A 24,732-nucleotide genomic window follows, 5' to 3' on the forward strand; every position below is an offset into this window, starting at 1 on the left:
TAGCTGAACCTGGATTGACATTAAAAAAAGCGAAGTTGCAACAGCAATGGAAATGGCAGCTAAGAACGCACACGATCTGCAAGTTCAGGAACCTAAGCAAGTGCACAAAGTTACAATTCGTAATGAGGAATGTTACAGATGTGGAGGATCTCATAATGCAACGGATTGTAAATGGAAAGACGCAAAGTGTTATGTTAGTGATAAGAAGGGACATTTAGCGAAAAAAATGCCGAAATAAGGGGAATTAAAATGCTAAAGAAAAACCGAAATTGAAGCAACAAACACAGCAAGGGAAAGTGTACCCTAAGCAGCGTCCGACTAAAACACATTTTGTTGAGGAGGATAGTGACGATATGGAGGATACCTATACAATGTATCAATTGGAAGATACAAAAAGGAAACCGTATCTAGTGTCAGTTAAACTCAACAACACTGAAATAAATATGGAAATCGATACAGGTGCATCAGTTTCAGTGATAAGTCAGGAGACATGTAAACAAGTATTTGGAAGTGACCATTCATTTAAAAAATCACCGTGTAGTTTGTGTACATACACAGGAGAAAAAATTGATGTGTTAGGAAAACGGAATGTTACCGTTATATACAACAAAGTGTGAATTTACCGATCACCGTGGTTAAGGGAACGGGACCGAGTTTAATGGGGCGCGATTGGCTTCATAAACTACAACTCAACTGGAAATCAATATTCAAAATTGAGCAATTGTCACACAATCAGGAACCGGAAAAGGACAAGGACTTGTTACGTAAGTACCCTCAAGTATTTAAAGAAGGACTAGGCACGTTAAAAGGGACTAAAGCAAGGATTTATGTAGATAAAGACGCTACACCTAAATATTTCAAAGCAAGGCCAGTGCCGTACGCACTCAAAGAAAAAATTGAAAAAGAACTTGATAGATTGGAAAAGGGGGGAAATATCGAAAAGGTTGAATTTTCCGAATGGGCTGCTCCCATAGTGCCAATAGTAAAACCGGACAAATCAGTAAGGATTTGTGGGGACTACAAAGTAACTATTTACCAAGTGTCTAAACTTGACAATTATCCGATCCCTAACACCGATGATCTCTATGCAACATTAAGTGGGGGACAAGCTTTTTCCAAGCTAGATCTGAGCCAGGCCTATCAACAAATTGTACTCGACGAGGAGTCACGTACATATGTAACAATCAACACGCATAAAGGATTGTATCAGTATAATTGTTTGCCGTTTGGAGTTTCATCCGCACCGGGAATATTTCAAAGAACAATGGAAAATTTGTTGCAAGGAATCCCGAGAGTTGTTGCGAGAGTAGACGACATTCTTATCACTGGAAGTTCAAAGAGTGAACATTTAAACAATTTAGAAACTGTATTAGGCAAGATACAGGAAGCAGGTATGAGACTCAACAAGGACAAATGCGTATTTCTAGCACATGGTGTAGTGTATTTAGGTCATACAATTGATCAATATGGAATATATCCTGTTGAAAGCAAAGTCAAAGCGATCACAGAGGCACCGGAACCTTAAAATGTTACCGAGTTAAAATCGTACTTAGGAATGCTTAACTACTACAACTGATTTCTGCCGGATTTATCTTCAAAACTAGCACCGTTGCATGAACTGTTGAAAAAGGAAAAACAATGGGAATGGGACAAATCACAACAAGAGGCTTTTGAAATATCAAACACTTTACTAAAGTCTTCTAAAGTGTTGGTACATTATGACCCGAACAAGGACATTATTCTATCGTGTGATGCTTCAACGTATGGAATAGGGGCCGTCCTGTCGCACAAAATGGAAGATGGATGTGACAGACCGGTTGGATATGTTTCGCGCACGCTAGCACCCGCCGAGAGGAACTATAGTGTTCTTGAGAAGGAGGGATTAGCCGTTATATTCGCACTAAAGAAATTTCATCAATATTTGTTTGATAGAAAATTCACCATTTATACAGATCATAAGCCATTGATAGGATTATTTAACGAAAATAAGTGTATTCCACCAATAGCAGCCGCAAGAATTCAGCGTTGGGCTTGGACACTGTCCGCATATGAATATAAGATATTTTACAAAAAAGGAAAGAAGAATTCTAACCCTGACGCACTAAGCCGTCTACCGTTAAACCGAGTAGGGAAAACGGAAGTACACGCAGAAATGATCATGCTACTTTATATCACATAGATTCTACGCCGGTTACTGCCCAGCAAATTAAAGCATGAACACGCAAAGATCCGATATTGGGACAAATAACTAGCTATGTTTTGAAAGGTCGGCCAAATTACAGAGACAATTATGAAATGAAGCCATATTTTAGTCGAAAAACAGAGTTAAGTGTATTTTTGACAATTGTCTATTGTGGGGAAATAGAGTTGTTATTCCAAACCCCGGAAGAGACATTATTCTTCAAGAACTACACGAGGGTCATCAAGGAATTTCACGTATGAAAGTACTTGCTACAGGTTATGTCTGGTGGCCAAATATGGACGCAGAAATTGAACAGACAGTTCGTGCATGTCACAAATGTCAAGTCAATAGACGTGCTCCACCAGAAGCTCCAATGCATCCTTGGGAATGGCCGTCAAACCCATGGTCAAGGATACATATTGATTATGCAGGGCCACTGTACGGGAAAATGTTCTTAGTATGTGTTGATGCACACTCAAAATATTTGGATGTACATGTAGTGAACTCTGCAACCAGTGCTAACACTATCTAGAAATTGCGCACTATGTTTGCAATTCATGGATTACCAGAAAGCATCGTGAGTGATAATGGAACACTGTTTGCTAGTCAGGAATTCCAGGATTTTGTTCAAAGAAACGGAATTAAGCACATTCGTGCTTCACCATATCAACCTAGCACAAATGGGTTGGCCGAGCGTGCTGTTCAGACATTTAAAGAGGGGATGAAGAAGGTAACCGAGGGAAGTATAGAAACAAGAATGGCGAAATTCTTATTTACGTATAGACTAACACAACATGCCACAACAGCTATTGCTCCAGCTGAAATGTTAATGGGACGGAGACCAAGATCGTTGCTAGACTTAACATATCCGAACATTAACAGTCGTGTTCAACAGAAACAACAAAGACAAAAAGAATCTCATGATAAGACAGCTCAAGTGAGAAATTTTAATGTAGGAGATAGTGTGTACATTTTGAGTCACAATCGTGAAGCTAAATTGATTACAGGAACTTTAATAAAAAGAACAGGACCAGTTTCGTTTGTCATTGGATTAAACGATGGCAGAACTATTAAACGACATCAGAATCAGATCAGACACAAATATGATCAGTATAGTGACAATAAATTACCAGACATATCTGAGATTCCAGATATTCCGATTCCAGTCGTATCCGACAATCAAGCAGATGTAGAAACACCGTCTGGTTCTAGTGACACAAGTGACAATTCAAAATCCGTTGTAAAACCTACCGTTGAGACTCCGAGACTAACCAGAACACGGAAACCGCCAAATAGATATGGAGATTTTGTGTATAATTAAAATTGAACGAACTTTGGTTAAGGCAATGGTTAAAATGTTAAAGGGCAGAATAATCCCTTATAACCATTTTATGCAAAGAAATAAGGCAGTCTACCTATTCTTTGTTTTGCATGCAAAAATAGATTTACATATTGCTTATTTTCAATTTCTAGTAGGATTTAGGAAATACACTATAATTGTAAAAGTTCATTCAGTTTAAAATTCAATAGATAAATATATGTGCAGAATTTCATTCATAAATTTAAAGTAAAAACAGCTGATTGTGTTTTCATTCATTCAGTGATAAATGAACTATAAACATTAAGGTTATGTGAAATATAAGGATGGAGGTGTGTAGTGACATTAATATAAACAGTTACATCCGCTGATAATTGATACTGTGACAGTTTCTATGTATCTATCATTTCGACCACACACGGGTACATTATCTGCACATAGTTTAATAAGGCTTTTATTAGGATTATAATCATTCTGTAACTGTAGTTCGATCGTTTGAGTTGTATAATAAATATTAGTATTTACTTGGATTCTACTTGATATATATATGTAGCATAAGATGCCACAGTACCACAATGTATTCATTGGACACGTCCTTTGTATCAATTCCTCATGTAATAACGATGACGCTATTATGAAATTCTCAAAATTATTCATCCATACAATTCTTTTAAAATACCTTTCATATATCAATAGACCCCCTTCTATGCGTCATGCCTACTTGACTTCCAAATAACGTCTATATACTAGGTTTTTTTTATTTTTAAGGGTGCCTGACTCATTCTTGATTTTGGACCCTTCGATAGTTTAAGCTCAGAATACTCTATATTGGACTCTTCCAAATACTCTATATTGGACTCTTCCATGTATGTATAATTAATATACATGATATATGAACCCTGTCATTTTGGGGGTCCTTTTATACAGGGACCCCATCATTTTGGGGGTCCTTTATACAGGGACCCAAGGTCACCCTCTACGTAGTTATGCATTGTGAATTTCTTACGAAACACAGTTTGACATAGTATTTCACTCTGCCCTTCATGAATGAATTTGCGAAAAAATCCGACCAGGAAATGATATAGAGAGTCGCATGCATTCAAATGTTTGGAACCATCTTTACTGGGTAAGAACTATTGAGAAACTCACATCTTGCTTGATTTAATTTTTAACAACATATTTGTCTTGTTTTCAACAAAAGAAGACATTCCTATAAGAACCAACTGTGCTCCTCTTTTCATCGACATTTTACTTTACTCACATGAGGCATACACAGATAGTAAGTATCAACGGAAATTGGATAAAAACACAGATTATCTGATATCATCGAATCTGCACATCACTTGTTTTTAGAGTAGATCGTGATTCTTTCTAAATTCATATATATATACCGCAAGTTTGATTCTGACCATTTCGATGTATGCTTGTAAGAATGGTATTATAAAATTGAATTGAAAACAATCAAACAGGATTCAAAATATCTCTTGCAGTGGTGACATGAATGATATTCACAAGAATTATTTTTTAAAATATGAAGACTATAAATTCTACATTTTTAACCGGATTTTTGTGACAAAAATGTCGGTTATTGATTTGGGGATGTACGGCGGGCGGGCGGCAATCAAATGTTGTCCGTGCATGAACTCATGAACCTTTCAACCAAAGCTTTTAAAATTTTAATATGTTGTTACTGACAACTAAATGAAGGTCAAGTTCAATAATGGCGATTTTGAATTTTACCGTTCAGGAGTTATGGTTCTTGAAAGATTGAAAAATGGAGTTTCCAGTCGTGTCCGTGCATTTACGCATGAACTGTTCTACCTAAGCTTCCCAAATTTTAATATGGTGTTACTGATGACAAAATGGAGGTCAAGTTCAATAATGGCGATTTTGACTTTTACCGTTCAGGAGTTATGGTTCTTGAAAGATTGAAAAATGGAGTTTCCAGTCGTGTCCGTGCACTTACGCATGAACTGTTCTACCTATGCTTCCCAAATTTTAATATGTTGTTACTGATGACAAAATGGAGGTCAAGTTCAAAAATGACGATTTTGACTTTTACCGTTCAGGAGTTATGGTTCTGTAAAGATTGAAAAATGGTGTTTCCAGTCGTGTCCGTGCATTTACGCATGAACTGTTCTACCTAAGCTTCCCAAATTTTAATATGTTGTTACTGACCACTAAATGGAGGTCAAGTTCAATAATGACGATTTTGACTTTTACCGTTCAGGAGTTATGGTTCTTGAAAGATTGAAAAATGGAGTTTCCAGTCGTGTCCGTGCATTTACGCATGAACTGTTCTACCTATGCTTCCCAAATTTTAATATGTTGTTACTGATGACAAAATAGAGGTCAAGTTCAATAATGACGATTTTGACTTTTACCGTTCAGGAGTTATGGTTCTTGAAAGATTGAAAAATGGTGTTTCCAGTCGTGTCCGTGCATTTACGCATGAACTGTTCTACCTAAGCTTCCCAAATTTTAATATGTTGTTACTGACAACTAAATGGAGGTCAAGTTCAATAATGGCGATTTTGACTTTTACCGTTCAGGAGTTATGGTTCTTGAAAGATTGAAAAATGGAGTTTCCAGTCGTGTCCGTGCATTTACGCATGAACTGTTCTACCTAGGCTTCCCAAATTTTAATATGGTGTTACTGATGACAAAATGGAGGTCAAGTTCAATAATGGCGATTTTGACTTTTACCGTTCAGGAGTTATGGTTCTTGAAAGATTGAAAAATGGAGTTTCCAGTCGTGTCCGTGCATTTACGCATGAACTGTTCTACCTATGCTTCCCAAATTTTAATATGTTGTTACTGATGACAAAATGGAGGTCAAGTTCAATAATGACGATTTTGACTTTTACCGTTCAGGAGTTATGGTTCTGGAAAGATTGAAAAATGGTGTTTCCAGTCGTGTTCGTGCATTTACGCATGAACTGTTCTACCTAAGCTTCCCAAATTTTAATATGTTGTTACTGATGACAAAATGGAGGTCAAGTTCAATAATGACGATTTTGACTTTTACCGTTCATGAGTTATGGTTCTTGAAAGATTGAAAAATGGTGTTTCCAGTCGTGTCCGTGCATTTACGCATGAACTGTTCTACCTAAGCTTCCCAAATTTTAATATGATGTTACTGATGACAAAATGGAGGTCAAGTTCAATAATGGCGATTTTGACTTTTACCGTTCAGGAGTTATGGTTCTTGAAAGATTGAAAAATGGAGTTTCCAGTCGTGTCCGTGCATTTACGCATGAACTGTTCTACCTAAGCTTCCCAAATTTTAATATGGTGTTACTGATGACAAAATGGAGGTCAAGTTCAATAATGGCGATTTTGACTTTTACCGATCAGGAGTTATGGTTCTTGAAAGATTGAAAATTGGAGTTTCCAGTCGTGTCCGTGCATTTACGCATGAACTATTCTACCTATGCTTCCCAAATTTTAATATGTTGTTACTGATGACAAAATGGAGGTCAAGTTCAATAATGACGATTTTGACTTTTACCGTTCAGGAGTTATGGTTCTGGAAAGATTGAAAAATGGTGTTTCCAGTCGTGTCCGTGCATTTACGGATGAACTGTTCTACCAAAGCTTCCCAAATTTTAATATGTTGTTACTGATGGCAAATTAGAAGTCAAGTTCAATAATGACGATTTTGACTTTTATTGTTCAGGAGTTATGGTTCTTGAAAGATTGTGAAATGGCGTTTCCATTCACTTTGTTGCATTTACTCATGAACCATGCAATCTAAAGCTTTTCAAATTTTAAGATGTTGATACTGATGACAAAATGGAGGTCAAATTTGATATTGACGATTTTCACTTTCACCATTCATCAGTAATTGTTCTTGTGATATTGCCAGGACACAAATAAATATTAATAAATCCGGTTTGCTGTCGTTGTGACAGCCTCTTGTTCTGAATCTATTGGAGTTCGCCTCCTTTTTTTAAAATTAATTACTACCATTATTAATTTTCTATTAATATCTGATCGTCATGTATGACATTCCCCTTGCGTTGCAAAGTATTTATATATAAAACCTAATAAATGAGCAATATACAACAAGACAATACTTTGGATTATTATCTGGCATTTAAATGATTCATTTGTAGTATACAGGAGGGTTTGGATGGTGTTAATTGATTCGAGAATAATGGTCAAAAAGTGCAGAATAAAGGAAACAGATAAAGATAAAGAATAGAACCCCCCTTCCCAAATCTAGACCCTCATACAGTAGTATCAAATGTTTGAACCTAAAGTTATCTATCAATCCTTTAACAAAGGCATTTGTGTAGCTTCTCTATTCAAAGTCATGGTCATGCAACATGCTTTATTTTGTCGTGAAACCAATACTCTTCTGGGTTATTGTGTTTTAACAGATTGTTTTAAAAAATCCACAATAGTTATAAATAGATTTACACATGAATAAATGGTTTTATAAACTTCTAAGTAAAACCGCGCCTTTATTTCTAATTATCCGTAATTTATATATTAATAACAGCAGAATTTGGAATCACACAATATAATTCAAACCGTATGTGAACTCAAAGTCGGTAAGTCTTTAATATCATAGAAAAGTATTTGAAAACATTGTTTATTTTGATTGACAATCAAAGTTAGAGACACTAGGTATTTGAAAACATGTTTTGGAATATAGCTTGGTTTCTTTTTTGTCTTACTTTTCATACCAAAATCAAACCAAAACACATCTGTAGCACAATTAACATGATAAAGTGAAACATTTTCAAAAATAAATATTAAGCAAGTGTCGACATACGATATATTCTATGCTTTTCCTTGATTGTAACATCACTGAATTCGACGTATAACCTACTTTTTACTGGTATAATAGGTCCTCCCGGAGCACTGGAGTTACACCTTACTAAGTTTTAAAGATGATTTATGTAGTGTAGTTCTTGCTTTATTTCCATATTTGTATGTTTCCAATCTAAGTTTGATATGTCTATTGTTTCTGCCGGTGACACTCTTTTATTTCCTTTGTTCCGCGTTTATTTCTAACATCAAAATTTGGCTAAAGGGACAATTTACTTGTTTAATAATATGGTGGTGTCCTAGTTTAGATTATCTGTTCTTCATATAAATAAACGGATATGGTCCATCAACGTATTTTAACAGGAGTAACATGCACGGTAGATGTCATCAGTGGAGCAGGAACTGCTGACACTTCCAAAGCGCATGTGTTTAACCCCGATTTTTTTCTGGGGCTCCTGTTATTAAAAACTAAGTTTTCTGCATCCATGCAAAGTGATTTTCTGGACTTGTTTTTTGATTTTGTCAGTTTTCCTTTTTTACTATCGTGTTGTCTGCCTTGTCCTTTGAATTTTGTTTAATTGTTATCATGGTTATGTTTGTTTCTTCTGCTTATTAATAAGTAAATACCAGAAAAATTATCTGAGAACAATTCAATTGTGAAATGGACAACTACCCCTGTTCCATTATATTTTTTTATGTAGGAGATTTTGACTGGTCAATCTATCTGTATAGAATAGACAAACTTAGGTCGTTTCAAAAATTCCAATTTACTATACGAGGATCGGGATTGGATTTACAGAATATAGAACTAAGGTGGAAAAGATAATAATGGGGTGCAAAAATACAAAGAACTGCTAGAGAATAATGAGCAAAAAAGTAGAAATATATAACATGTATAATTTAGCACATCCTCTATTCTTAATTGTGTTTGTCTTTTATGCTCTATTCTGTAAACCCAATCCACATCCTTAGATATATGGCCTTTTCGATGAAGTCTCGCATGCACTTTCTTGTATTTCGGAAGGTTATGTTATGTCTATAGAAATCAGAATACTTCTTAGTCGTTTTGTTATCTTTATTGAAACCAATTGCCACATCGCGTTTGACTACTAGTATTTGGAAGGATATTCGATTGTTGGTTCGTTCAGATGTCGTATATCTGCACTTTCCGCACATTTATCGATTATTTGCTGTGTTTTAATTAATTTACAAGGCAAGTATTTCATACAAATTGAAGACAATATTAAATTAACAATAAATCTAATAGGTAGGATCAATGAAATGTTTTTCATTTTCTATTTTTTGGCCCAGCATTCTTTATCTTTTGATATTTTAACCACCCCCATTGTTCTTTATTCATTATTATTTGTCCAATTTTCTCTATTATCTATTTTGTTTATGCTCTATTCTACAAACTCGATCATAATCTTGTGAAGTAGCTTTTAATAGGTAACAATTTCTGTGAAATTTCGCACTGATTTGGGAAAGTTATGTTCTGTCTAGAAATCAATTCATCTTTTAGTCATTTTGTTAACACACATTATTTAAAAAACACCATTTATTTCTTTTATATTTAAGTTCTTTAAGTTGATAAATGCTTTTGTTAACTTCCACGAAAACTCACTCCTAAATTTATATAGTGATAAACTATATAAAGTAACTTTAATTCGAGCTCTCGCGTGTTAAAAAAAAGACGGTTAGTCTTTATTATAAAAGGAAACTATTTGAGAAAGTTTGTTTTCTTACACAAAAAAAGACAAACATAGTTTATACCAAGACAAGCGATGTTCAATTTTGCTTCATCTAGTTATACACAAAACAGAAGTAATTATAAAAAGAAGATGCGGTATGATTGCTAATGAGACAACTCTCCACAATTGACCATATGACACAAAAATTAACAACTATGGATCACCGTAAGGCCTTCAACAATGAGCAATACCAATACCGTATTGTCAGCTATAATAGGCTCCGAAATGACAAATATAAAACAATTCAAACGAGAAAAATAACAACCTTGTTTATGTATTAAATAATGAACGAAACATAAATATGTAACACAGCAACAAATGACAACAACTGCATTACAGGTTCCTAACTTGGGACAGGCATATACAGAATTTGGCGGGGTTTAACACGGTGTGCATTATTCAAAATTGTGTCCGTTGAAGTATATTTAACAAAGCCATACACATACCGTCGATTTTGCTATTTTGAAACCTTGCGGCAGTGTAAAGTTTAGCAGAGACAAACATGATTCTCATCATAGACAAATACAACTAATCTATAAGTAAAAACAAAATATGTTTACACTTTGGTCTAGCTATAAAGAGATGCAAAGAAATATCCAGTAGCGCTTTTAATTCTAAGTCTTTGGTTTTAATTTTTTTACATTATAATGTGTAGCTTGATACGATGGCAAGTATATTTATCATGAACCTCGCGTTGCCTTTAGAAAAATGTGACAGCGAAAAGGTTAAATAGAGACAAACACAATATTTACTATAGACAAATACAACTGAAGAAAAAAATATGTTAATGTCAGTCTAGTTATAAAGAGACTACAAGAAATATCCAGTAGCGGTTTTAATTCTAAGTCTTTGGTTTAAATTTTTCTTCAACGGTGTAGCTTGTTAAGATGGCAACATATGATAATAAAGGGTTCAATCATGACAATGAGGACAACATAGCATCAAGTAATACTGAAACAGAAGAACCAAGACAAGACCACGAAACCATGTGAGTAAAGTGGTAGGGTTGAGATTTAAAAAAACACAACTTATTCAATGACATGTGCCTTATTTCACATCTTTATGGCCTACACATTTTTATGGGTATTTTAAAGTGTATTCCTAGCTTTTGTATTTGTTGCTGTTATCATATTGTCATAGAATTGAGAATGGAAATGGGGAATGTGTCAAAGCGAGAAAAAAAAACCGACCAAAAAGTAAAATCACAAAAATACTGAACTCCGAGGAAAATTCAATCGGAAAGTCCCTAATCACATGGCAAAATCAAATGACAAAACACATCAAAAACGAATGGACAACAACTGTTATATTCCTGACTTGTTACAGGCATTTTCAAATGTACAAAATGGTGGATTGAACCTGGTTTTATAGCGTTAAACCTCTCACTTTTATGACAGTCGCATCAAATTCCGTTATTTTTACAACGATGCGTGAACAAAACAGACATAATCGGTAAAATAGTTAAAATATGGTTACAGCAGTCATCACTGTGTTACAATCTCAAGACAAACAAACATATACAAAAAACACAAAAAGCATCTATCAAATTCTTGTTTCGCGTGTTGGGCGTCAGAAATAAAAACGTCACAAAAAAGAAATTTAGTCGTTCAATGTATATACAAAACAATTATAATTTCACATGGAGATGGTGGTATGCAGGGTTATAAAATCAAAAGTTATGTAAAAGAGTCATGTCAAGGTAAATGTGTTGTTTCTGCAAGTTAGACAATAGTTATTATACTTGATTTCTGTATACAACATAAGAAAGGAAATAAGCAAATAAAACATGAGAAAAAAACTGGGTTTAATGTCCAAAAGGTCTGAGAAGGGTAGCGTTCACAAGGTGGCATTGTGGTAGGATTGTAAAAAGGTCTCAGAAGAGTAGCGTTCACAAGGTGGCATTGTGATAGGATTGTCCAAAAGGTCTCAGAAGAGTAGCGTTCACAAGGTGGCATTGTGGTAGGATTGTCCAAAAGGTCTGAAAAGAGTAGCGTTCACAAGGTGGCATTGTGGTAGGATTGTTCAAAAGGTCTGAGAAGAGTAGCGTTCACAAAGTGGTATTGTGGTAGGATTGTCAAAAGGTCTGAGAAGAGTAGCGTTCACAAGGTGGCATTGTGATAGGATTGTCAAAAGGTCTTATAAGAGTAGCGTTCACAAGGTCGCATTGTGGTAGGATTGTGAAAAGGTCTCAGAAGAGTAGCGTTCACAAGGTGGCATTGTGGTAGGATTGTCAAAAGGTCTCAGAAGAGTAGCGTTCACAAGATGGCATTGTGATAGGATTGTCAAAAGGTCTCAGAAGAGTAGCGTTCACAAGGTGGCATTGTGATAGGATTGTCAAAAGGTCTCAGAAGAGTAGCGTTCACAAGGTGGCATTGTGATAGGATTGTCAAAAGGTCTCAGAAGAGTAGCGTTCACAAGGTGGCATTGTGATAGGATTGTCAAAAGGTCTCAGAAGAGTAGCGTTCACAAGGTGGCATTGTGATAGGATTGTCAAAAGGTCTCAGAAGAGTAGCGTTCACAAGGTGGCATTGTGATAGGATTGTCAAAAGGTCTTAGAAGAGTAGCGTTCACAAGGTGGCATTGTGGTAGGATTGTCAAAAGGTCTCAGAAGAGTAGCGTTCACAAAATGGCATTGTGGTAGGATTGTCAAAAGGTCTCAGAAGAGTAGCGTTCACAAGGTGGCATTGTGGTAGGATTGTCCAAAAGGTCTGAGAAGAGTAGCGTTCACAAGGTGGCATTGTGGTAGGATTGTCAAAAGGTGTGAGAAGAGTAGCGTTCACAAGGTGGTATTGTGGTAGGATTGTCCAAAAGGTCTGAGAAGAGTAGCGTTCACAAGGTGGCATTGTGGTAGGATTGTCAAAATGTCTGAGAAGAGTAGCGTTCACAAGGTGGCATTGTGGTAGGATTGTCCAAAAGGTCTGAGAAGAGTAGCGTTCACAAGGTGGCATTGTGGTAGGATTGTCCAAAAGGTCTGAGAAGAGAAGCGTTCACAAGGTGGCATTGTGGTAGGATTGTCAAAAGGTCTCAGAAGAGTAGCGTTAACAAGGTGGCATTGTGGTAGGATTGTCCAAAAGGTCTGAGAAGAGTAGCGTTCACAAGGTGGCATTGTGGTAGGATTGTCAAAAGGTCTGAGAAGAGTAGCGTTCACAAGGTGACATTGTGATAGGATTGTCAAAAGGTCTCAGAAGAGTAGCGTTCACAAGGTGGCTTGTGGAAGGATTATCCAAAAAGTCAAAGTCCCATAACTCCGGTGGAATCAAAATGACGGAACAATATAATCCGATGCACATGATGGCAAAGAATTCGTCCAAATACGGATACTTAATTTCTGTCAAAATGTGTCAGATGAGTTCACAATACAAATACAAAAGTCCAATTATTTAGTTCTATCAAACAATCTCTGTATTGCTGTGTTTTGGACGAACCGACGAATACCATTACTATATATATCCCGTGGCGAGAGCGGGGATGGACAATTACAGCTACAAATCGCATTAAAATTCAGATACATACGTATATATATCGTAACTCATGTACTCGTCTTACGAGCATCTATATTTTATTTAGACTGTAAGAACTATAACACATGTTGGAATAATATAATAGGTTTTAAAAGCTCTTCAGAGCTTATGTGTGTACTTGTGTTGCATATACCGACTTTAAATAAAGCTTTATATCTTATGTCTTTTGTCTTAATATGTGAAAGGTATACTGTAGTCGAATAGACAGAAACCCTTGAACAAAACCGAATTTCACGACTTGATAATGTCATCTAAAAAATACCATTTAAAATAGCATTTGTCCCTATTGGGCAAATGAAAACAATTTGTTACAAAAAAAAACAACAACAAAAACGGCGAGGTCTAATGGACATAAACAATCTATTTAATATGCAAAGAACGTTATAAACCAAGTTGAAATGAGTGTAATGAGAATTAATACTACAATAAATTAAACAAATATCAAAATTGTCGTTTTCTGTTTTAGTGATTGGGATATTTTTTGTTTTAGTGATTGGTATATTTTTTGTTTTAGTGATTGGGATATTTTTTGTTTTAGTGATTGGGATATTTTCCAAGAAAACAGGAGCGCTGCTAAGTATGTGAAGTCTGAAGAATTCTGGAAAACTTCTGAAAAGATCTTGACAGTGATTTTTGTTTGTTTTCTTTTCCTTGTCGTTTTCGGTACAGCCTTATTATCACGTATAACAATACATATCCTTGTGTGGCACATTAAGCCACCCGAACTGCCACGAAACAATGATACAAATGCCACGTTCCAAACTAAACAGTCTCTCTATCATGTTGTGGATGAAACTTGGATATGGGCATTGCTTATCACATTAGTGACTCCTTATGGCTTTACTATGTGTTCATCTCTAAAAACAATGTGTTTAAAAAAGACTCGCAAGATTCACTATAAAAGTTTGTTTGTTGTAAGTATAAAATCACATTTTAAAACAATACGAGGGATTCAAATTTACCTAACCTCGGTAGATCTTACAAACTTATGATGTAGGGTATTGGAAAAGAGGGGCGAGAGATATACCAGAGAGGACAGTCAAACTAATAAATCGAAAATAAACTGACAACGCCATGGCTAAAAATGAAAAGGACAAACAGACAAACAATAGTACACATGACACAACATAGAAAACTAAAGATTGGGGAAGCTTCAGTTAAGCGGTAGAGGAAAATCGCAAATCATTCACAAAACAAGATGAAAAAAACAATATTTTAATAAATGTTTATAAAATTCAAGATTATTTTGCTTTCTAGAAATTCAATAAAATGACAGAAAGAGAGAAAACAATTAGGAAAACAATAATATATTTTACCCTAGCCAGATAGAAAATAGAAAGAAAATGGAGAAAAGACAACTTTATACAGTTACAAAATACTATGCAAAGCAAATGTTATCATTAGCAACGCTTTAACTTTACAAATTAGAACCATTCTTGTCAGCAGTACTAGTTAAATAAAAGAAAATACCACTCAAATCAATGAAATATTGATAGGATACCCCTGGAATACTTTATCAGCTCCGAAAGATATACTCTAAATACATATGATGTTGAAATGTACCTACATAGAAAAGGAAGTTGAAACTGAGGAAATAGTAATCATATTTTTTTTCTTCAGTTCTCAACCAACCATCAGTGTCAACATTAATTATAGATGCAATTCAAGATCCAAAGCAAGATTTATTATATATGTGGTATCCTTTCTTCATCCCTTCGTAAAGGAGTAGGTCCGGTAAGGGCCGATTTTGGCCTCAAATGTCAGGTTCATCTAACGAAATATTTTGGACACTTTTTAAACACTTGAGTGTCTATTTCAATTAATTCAATTAGTTTATGTCAAGATTTTTACTGATTAAGTCATTAAAAATGCTCCGATTCAAACTTAAATATGAAAAGTCTATCAAATATGCAAAAAATCGTCACTTTTCAGATGGTTTTCGTCAAAAATGAAAGTGGCCGCATCCGTGTTCATCCTCAATCTTTATATATGTTGTGTATTATCATCAAATACAACTTACATTTCAATATTATGAATGAACACGAATGCGGCCCCTTTCATTTAATACGGAAACCGTCTTAAATTCAACTAAAATGTTAACATTGTGAATATTTCAGTAATTTAGCATGACTTTGCATGATGTTAGTGCCCGATATATGTGCATTGTATTGTCAAAAACAGCCCATATATGTGTAGCAGAAGCATTCTACTTTCCAATAAATGGCTAAAAGATTACATTTTCACATTTTTGTAAAACTGATATATTTTGGGGCCAAAAAGGGGTCTTACTGAACCTACTCCTTTTACGGACGCCATCACGAGTTGGTTGACCGTTATGGAATAACCGTTTCACAAATGATATCGGATATGTTCCTTACGTCGTAACTTCAATCCCCTTCCCTTTCATGAATGTGACCTACCGAATTAGACTATTTACCGGATTTGTAATCACATAAGCAACACGACGGGTGCCACATGTGGAGCAGGATCTGCTAACCCTTCCGGAGCACCTGAGATCACCCCTAGTTTTTGGTGGGGTTCGTGTTGTTTATTCTTTAGTTTTCTATGTTGTGTCATGTTTACTATTGTTTTTCTGTTTGTCTTTTTCATTTTTAGCCATGGCGTTGTCAGTTTGTTTTAGATTTATGAGTTTGACTATCCCTTTGGTATCTTTCGTCCCTCTTTTAAACTTATTTGATATTAAAATGTAGTGTGTCAGCCTGTTCATTTGTATTCCATAAGAATAATTATACAAATAATATATGGGGTTTACATAAATTATATCAGACTGATACCAAAGGGAGGTAACTCAAAGAAAGTAAATCAAAGTACGTAAAGTACTATATAAGAATAATGTTTCACAACCTACTTTTATCTCCTAATCAATAGTACACAAATTAAAAAGACTAGTTAATATAAGAAATGTACCATAAAAATCAAAAAAAATACTGAACTCCGAGGAAAATTCAAAACGGAAAGTCACTAACTAAATGGCAAAACCAAAAGTTTAATAAAATTGGGAAAGGAAATGGGGAATGTGTTAAAGCGACAACCCGACCATAGAGTAGACAACAGCTGAAGGCCACCAAAGGGTCTTCAATGTAGCGAGAAACTCCCGAACCCGGAGGCCCCTTCAGATGGCCCCTTAAAAAATATGTTTTAACACACCCAACGAATTGATAACAAATGCCATATTCCTGACTTGGTCATTTTCTTATGTAGAAAATGGTGGATTTATTGTGATTTTTAATAGTTAAAACTTTCTATTATTAACACTTATGTAAAATAAAGATTTTTGCTGTTTTGTAGATATTGATTTTAGAGAGTTTTCACAGTATCGGTTTGATGTGCATGGTGTTTATAGTTTTACCGACTTTCAATGCCCCAGCCGCATCTGTAGTGTATTTGGCAGTATTAGTTATATTACCATTAATCGAATTAGTAAGTACAAGAAGTGGATCAGTCAATAGTGATAGAAAAGGCGATACATGTAGGTACTTTGTAACAGTATTTGGAGTTCTACTACAGATTGGTGGCATTGCTTTACTATGTGTTTACATGTTTAGGAAGAAACTTAATGAAGACAACACTATATTGGTTATCATGTTCGCTGTATCAGCATTATTCATTTCGTTGAAGTACTGGGAAAATTTTGTAAAATCGTCTGCCGACAAAAGAAACTGGCTGTCACATTTGAAATGGATCTACCAAACAAGACGTACAAAAATGATGTGTATTGTTAGCTTCTGGAAAACCATAATATCTTTTATAACAATCATTGTTTTATACGCAATACAAGCTGAAAGCGCTTTAGATGGTGTCAAAGCTATTTTCAATTTGGGCGATACTAAATTAAAACATGATTTCGGCGGCCATTTTCTTGGTACGACTGACATATGTAAGACATATGTTCCATACGTTGTTGCTGTTGTTAACATATGCAGTGGTTACATATGCGCAAAGGCTGCAAAGACAGCATGTGTGACCGGAAGTCAAATATTGTGTTTCTCAATACCACTTATACTGGCGCCTTTCTTAACACCATTTGCTTTACAAGGACTAGTATCATATCCAGATATTTTAGATTTCAAAGACTGCGATATGTTTTTCTCCCGCTGGAACCTTGAATCTATGGAGAATATTTCTGATAGTTGGCCTCTTGTTGTTGGTGGGTTACTGTTGTATATATCTTTACTATTTGTTACAAGCTTCATATGGACGACCAATGGCTTTATATTAGGAAAAACTCAAAGGTAAGACTACAAGAACTTCAACTGGGCCTTAAACTTTATTATTTTCAAAACGGGGGATACTCGATGATCTTCAACTTCGTACTTTTGTCTTTTTATTCGAACGTCACTGAGGAGTTGTTTTTTTTTTTTTACCAAACTCGCGTCTTACGTACACTATTTTAGTCTTGATATCTGTGATATGATTTCGTTTAAATAAATGAATCTTGCAAAACATTTCACCGAAGTAAAATTTTTATCGAAAAACTAGCATTTGATGTATCAAAACGGAAAGTATGCTACCTCTTGATTAAGGAATTCCCGTTTTGAATTTTCCTCGGAGTTCTGTATTTTTGTGATTTTACTTTTTGCTTAAAATAGATAATTGATCTGTATCTTCCGTGCAAAATCCTTTTGGTGCTAATGATAAAAAACCCAATATATATTCTTTTACTTTCTCAATCGTATTTTTCTACGCGTCGACGTCTCCACCCCGTAACACGCATAGCAACCATCCGCATGTAGCGTTTTATACGGTGAAATAATATAGGTGTAGGTGTATTTTAACTATTTAAAATTTTTAATCAACCGCGTAGGCTTAATTATAACATTTTATTTGGTATTGGGAATTGATATGTTGTGAAAAAAAACAAACAGCACACCTGCATTTTTTCTAAAAGCCCGTTATATTTTCACAGAATGTTTATAATACCTATGTACTGTGGTATATATACAGACATGTCGTTACTATTGAACAGAAGTCAAAATGACAAAGAGTTCGACTTCATCAGAGACATGGTATGTAATATAAACAATTACATTGTTTTATGCAATTTCAACCCATTATACACACAAAATTTATATGTTATGTATTCAAGTAAATGATTATTTTGTGCGCTTTGGAGTGCATCAAGCTTCGAGGGATATGATAGTAAAGGGATCAATTTAGAATTATATTGAAAAAGTTGAATAATATATTAAACTACCATTAGCAAACTCGATTCATTATCAAGCAAGTTAATATTAACAAAGTTGCTTTCACTTATTAGATTAATATTGTATATGGTAAAAGCGGGAGATGCCAGAGACACATTTGTTTTGCATTGAAAAATGTATGATGCATATAAATAAAGGCAACAGTAGTATACCGCTGTTCAAAACTCGTACCCATTTTGTTTAGTCTAGGATATAATAGCAAAGATTTAATCGCGTCATTTTAGTTTAAGAAATGTACGCTATTTTTTTTTTTTTTATTTTATAAAAACTTTAAGATCGTTCTCACTTACTCAATATGAAGCGCTAAACATACCTTTATTGGGATGTAAAAGCGATGATTTATTCGGGCTTCTTACTAAAAATGTGCTCAAGATGAACGCTTAATCACCCAATTAAAACCTAAAAAAAAAGTTTTCAATACTAGGATTTGCATTTGTCATAACCATCAAAATACGACTTAAGGGGGCTCGCGGGTCTAAATCATTTTTTTAAATTTAATATAGGATTTCTATATATTTTTCTATAAATGAACTTTATCTTATACTTAATAGAAAAATGAAATAAAAAAATGGGGTCACCATTCATTTACGCTCACAATCTGCCTTCGAAAGAAGCATACATTTTTGTTAATGTCCTTTTTTTCTGTTGAACTAATAGGAGAAATAGCTGTAATATAGAAATAAAAAAATAACTAATTTACAGAAATCGCTTAAATTTTACAATTATTTAGTTTATGTACAGCTTATTCCAAAACAACAATAAAAAATATAGGTCACCGATGAGTTAAAAAAAATATTTCAATTTTAATGCCAAAAAATGGCATTTTTGCACCAAAGGGAGATAATCTGGAGCTTTTTCAATGATATCTACATTTTAAAAGTCATCTGGGGCCAACAAGAATTGATTTTTTGGAATGATTTTAGTACCATATGATAAAGTAACAACTACTTAAGGCAATAAATAAAATGTGTAATGAAAAATAAATGTTTAATTTTTTTCTGAAAATCTTATACCCGCGAGCCTCCTTAAATCTAGCTTTCAGTTGTGTCTATATGTTTTGTTGGCATGATGAGCTCGAGTAATCTTTAATGATGTATTCTATTTAAGAAATGACAGTAATATTTTTTTCTGTTTAATCATGATGATGAAATGATCTAAGAAATGTGGTGCACACCGAATAACCTGAGTAGCGTGTTACTTAAAAGCGTGTACCACATTTTAAGGTTATTCCGAATAGATAGAAAGAAAAAAATTACAGTCATTCTTTGTAATTTAATTCCTAATTCCATTTTATAAATATATCATGCCACGCGAATGATATCTAGGATCTATCAATTGAAACATTTATGTAAAGAATAAGACTGTTTTAGGAGAGAAACAAAAGAATTGAAAAGGAGAAAAAAAGAACCAACCAAAAGCATGACAAATGCAATAAAGTAGACGAACGTTCAAAGATTTATGCTTGTGCCACAATGTGGCATGAAACTGAAATGGAAATGACGCAACTATTGAAATCAATATTCAGGTTAGTATTGTTCTGGACAATAAAAACAGTATGAACCACTTTCTGTTTTTTTTCAATTCGAATTTAACATAATCGAAGTTGGACTTAATGACCTACACGACATATGAAATAGATGCTAAATGTGAAGCAGGACCTGTTTATCCTTCCGGAGTACCTGACTGGATCATCAACGGTTTAAGTACCGGTCGTTTCGCTCAAGCTAGTTTTGTATGTTGTGTTTTGTAGACTGTGTTTTGTTCTTTTTTCGTTTTTTCCCATGACATTGTAAGTTTGTCTTCGACTTATGAGTTTGCATATTTCTTTGGTATCTTCCTGTCTTTTTAACGCATCAAAGAAGGATAACAAAGAGAATCTTACCTATTTGTATCCCCTTCCCTTTGAGACGAATAACCTGTATTTGCGAATCCAGGGTTATAACAATGGGGAAATAGGGCGGGGGGGGGGGGGGGATGTTAGGAGTGGGACGTAATGTCAAGTTCTATTGTGGGAGGCCGCACCCTTAATTCAGCTTATGAACTGCACTTGAAATTATAGGAATAGTTATTTCAAAATAGGTTTAAATTCAAACATAGTGTGACAAGAAATAATATTTCGAAGGTGCATATTGAGAATCCAATCAAATAGGGCATATTTGTTGTTATTTGTATGTCAAGTAAATTTTTCGTTTTATTTTCAAATGTGCTCATGAAATGTCCTTTAAGATAAAATTTGTATTGTAGAATGGATAAACACCATCACATGATAAAAACTGCTAGACAATCCAATGTAGAAAAAAGCAACTTACTTGACTACGATTTTGAAGGTTAGTAAATAAGAAATAGATGAAAACCCTACCCATTAAAACTGCGTACACGTAGGCCAAAACACCAACTATGGGCCAATGAATAATAACCATGAAGACATTTGTACATCAAAGCAAACTCGGCAATACAAAAAACAACAACAAAGACTTCGACTTGGAGGGAAATTAGGAAATAATGCGCAATACTAGTATATATGACAATAAGACACGATCAAGACGACGTGTATGTTGAAAAAAAATAAAATTACATAACTAGTATGTTTTTTTCTAAATTTCGGATAAGCACCTATTTGTTATTTTCTACATCATTTTGTCTCTGGCGGAGTGGAGAGATTATTTTCCTTGTTGGCAATCATACCACATATTTTTACTCTTCTCAATAAAACAAGGAATAATAGTCTTGTGCTTTGGTAAAACATCCATTTAACTTCAGTGAACTCTGGGGAATAGATGTTACACTTAGCTGTCTTACTTATTGTAATATGCATGTGTACTTTTCACTATTGTATTTGTAGCTCATATCTTTTTTGACGACGCCTTTGAGAGCCCGAGGACAGATGAAGATTTCCCGGATGTAAATGAGTATGTGAAAATTCTGATCAAGGTAATGGATACAGCTGCAAGGTAAGTTATCAAAGGTTAAAGTAATGCAGGTTGCGTCATAAATGTATTGGTTATTAATTTAGCGTAAAGTATAATCACAAAAATACTGAACTCCGAGGAAAATTCTCACCGGAAAGTCCCTAATCAAATGACAAAATCAAATGATAAAACACTCAAAACGAATGAACAAAGGTAAAAGTAATGAAGATTGTGTCAATAATGTATTGGATATTAGTACAAGAGGATCTGGATAAGGTATACAGAATAGAAAATAATTGACATGAAGTTCTGAATACGGAAAAAAAGAAAGAAAGAATAGTGAAAATGGACCAAAAATGAAGAAAAGTAAATTGATGGATGCTATGATATTAAAAGGTAGAATAATGGGGGAAAAATATAAAAAATGAACAAAAACTACCAAAAAATTAAAAAAAATATAGAAATGAAGGACCCCTCATCCACACCCTCGTATACGATTAGTGATCGATTATACATCAACCCATGGTATCATGTGGAAGGTACTTTATATAAACAGTGATATAATTTAATTGTTTATAAAATTTAAAGATCGTCTTTGTTTTCTACATATTTAACTTGTATCATCAATTTTATTTGACCCATTCTACCAGGATAACAGTCTAATAACATAATAAGAAATAAAACACATTACTGTTTCTTTGAGATCTTCAACAAATATCGTATAGTGAGCAATCTCAAGACGACTGACCCTTTTAGTGTTACTAATATCATGCATGTCAATTAAAATTTTATTATCATTCATCATCCACGATTTGGTCCGGATCCGATTTTTTATTACAGCACAGAAAACCAATGATATTTTAAAACTAATACCGAAAATGTGTGTACACGAAGAAGTCAATTTCCTTTCTAAACAATTTATTCAATTTATGTATGTAAAAAATAATGGTATGCCGCTAATACAAACAATGATACAACTTTTATAAAAGAACAAAGTTTCTATTTCCTCCACGTTGCACGTAGTTTATCTAACAAAAGGCAATAGCAAACAATATGTTTATACACCCGTAAAAATTTTGACGGGACATAATGGTATAAAAATGCCCGCGTCCGTCTGTCCGTCGTAAATATGGTACAGCATATTATCATTAAACTGAACATGGTTGTTTTTTTCAGTCATGATAATCAAACGATCTGTATCCTTTTTGGTGAACTTTATGAGTTACAGGACTTCGTAACTAGAACAGGTTTTTATTTTACAGTTCGCGCTGTATCTAGAAAACGTTTTATGACTATTGCTCAAAACTTTACACACTTCTTGGTTATATAATTCTGAAGAATTTGTATATACTTTTGAGAATGATTCAGAATTTGACTTTAGAGATATTGAGTTTATGACAAAAAGGGGGTGGGGGTTCACATGTCGCGCCGTATCTCAGAAACTATCTATAATTATTGCATAAAACTTCACATACTTTTTAGTTAAATTATTCTTAAGATCTGTATACTTTGGTGATGATTCTTTAATTCATTTTTGAGTTCTTGAATTTTTATTGAGCTTTAATTTGGGGATCATATAAAACATGTTGTGATATATAAACTTCCTATTGAGCAAGAATAATGAATGAGTCAGGATATACCTAGCATGACTTCCCGTACAACCCCCGTGTTATTTTAAAAACATATATTATGTTGGGTTTTTTTTTCATAAGACGAAGGGCGTATCATGCGCTCGAAGCGCAGCTGTTTATTTTTTTCTTTATTTTTTTTTATAGATATATTAGAGAAATGACGGAATGACAGAAAATACAATGCAATTTTCAATACAATTAAAGAATAGTTGATATGCACTGATTTTCGAACGTGTCCATACGATATCAGTTTTATAGAAAGTTGGCAAGAATGGTACACTTGAAAAATCTAATTAACCAGAAGTCCGGAAGGACAGACAGGGGAATGGACATGCGGTATTTTATGTCCGCGCTGTGGTGGAAAAAATATATAGTTATTTACCAATAAAATTACGCTATGAGAGATAGATTTTAATCGCAACTAATCGTAATATATCCAGTCCTCTCGCTATTAATTCAATCGTTTTTTAGCCAAATAAAAAATTTCAAAATTATAGTTTCTCTGTCTGGACAAAAGCATCCATAAGCAAATTGAAGATTCTCCTTTGTAAGATTTTGCTTCTGTTTTCTGACCACATAAAACAGAAGATGTGGTATAATTGCCAATTAGACAACTCTCAACAAGAGACAAACATGACACAGAAATTAACAACTATAGGTCACCGTACGGTCTTCAACAATGAGCAAAGCCCATACCGCATAGTCAGCTATAAAAGGTCCCGAAATGACAAGGTAAAACAACTCAAACGAGAAGAGTAACGGCATAATTTATGTGCTGCAATTTATGTACAAAAAAAAGAAGTTCCGTTTGGAGGAGAATGTTGAGTTCACACGTAATTCGAATTAGTTTAATTTGCATTCGAAATGTTTTACGTCCTAGCGTAAATTCTAATTCAAATTGCAATGCTCGTCAAATTTGATTACTGTCCAATCGACGCTAACTTTTTTAAAATTCGTATCAACAAAAACGGATTTTCTCAGTGATAAAAACGTAAATTAAAGGATATTAAGGAGTATGTGTAACGAATCAGCAGCAACCAAACAAAACAAAACAAAGAACAACATATAGAGGTCATCATACAGTATTAAATAATATACGAGTGTGTACAGTAAATGTACCTGTATGTCATGTTCTAAATTGCCGAGTCTTTAACTTTTGAAAGCCGTAAAAATTATCAACAGTCCGTAATAACTTTTCTTGAGATGTTTCTCACTTAGACCACAAACACAGAGAGGTATTTGTTATTCACATGATTTTACTTCCGAAAATAATGTTGCCAATTTATAGATAGTACTTTACAAGCAATATTTATACATCTGAAAAATGTCGCCGGTAATCTGAAGCGATAACGTCGAAATTGTCTGCAAGCGACGTCATGCACTTTAGCGCTAACGTTGAGGTTACAAAGGGGTGAC

General features: G+C 34.3%; 1 protein-coding gene across 2 annotated transcripts in view; it reads left to right on the forward strand.

The window, feature by feature from the left end:
• The window catches only part of LOC139503862 (chitin synthase chs-2-like), a 55,072-nt gene that overhangs the window by 19,275 nt on the left and 11,065 nt on the right, over positions 1-24,732 (forward strand). Inside the window, exons 1-8 of one of the 2 annotated variants that reach the window (XM_071293817.1) lie at positions 7,905-8,059; positions 10,909-11,018; positions 14,090-14,465; positions 16,861-17,804; positions 18,479-18,578; positions 20,147-20,301; positions 21,021-21,103; positions 21,619-21,727. In XM_071293817.1, the coding sequence (XP_071149918.1) occupies positions 10,918-11,018; positions 14,090-14,465; positions 16,861-17,804; positions 18,479-18,578; positions 20,147-20,301; positions 21,021-21,103; positions 21,619-21,727 (1,868 nt within the window). In that variant the 5' untranslated portion in view covers positions 7,905-8,059; positions 10,909-10,917. Of the gene's footprint in view, positions 1-7,904; positions 8,060-10,908; positions 11,019-14,089; positions 14,466-16,860; positions 17,805-18,478; positions 18,579-20,146; positions 20,302-21,020; positions 21,104-21,618; positions 21,728-24,732 lie in introns of those variants that run through there. The other variant, XM_071293818.1, reaches the window with a different exon arrangement.

This window comes from Mytilus edulis, chromosome 14 (genome assembly GCF_963676685.1).
Source record: "Mytilus edulis chromosome 14, xbMytEdul2.2, whole genome shotgun sequence".
NCBI classification, from domain to species: Eukaryota; Metazoa; Mollusca; class Bivalvia; order Mytilida; family Mytilidae; genus Mytilus; species Mytilus edulis.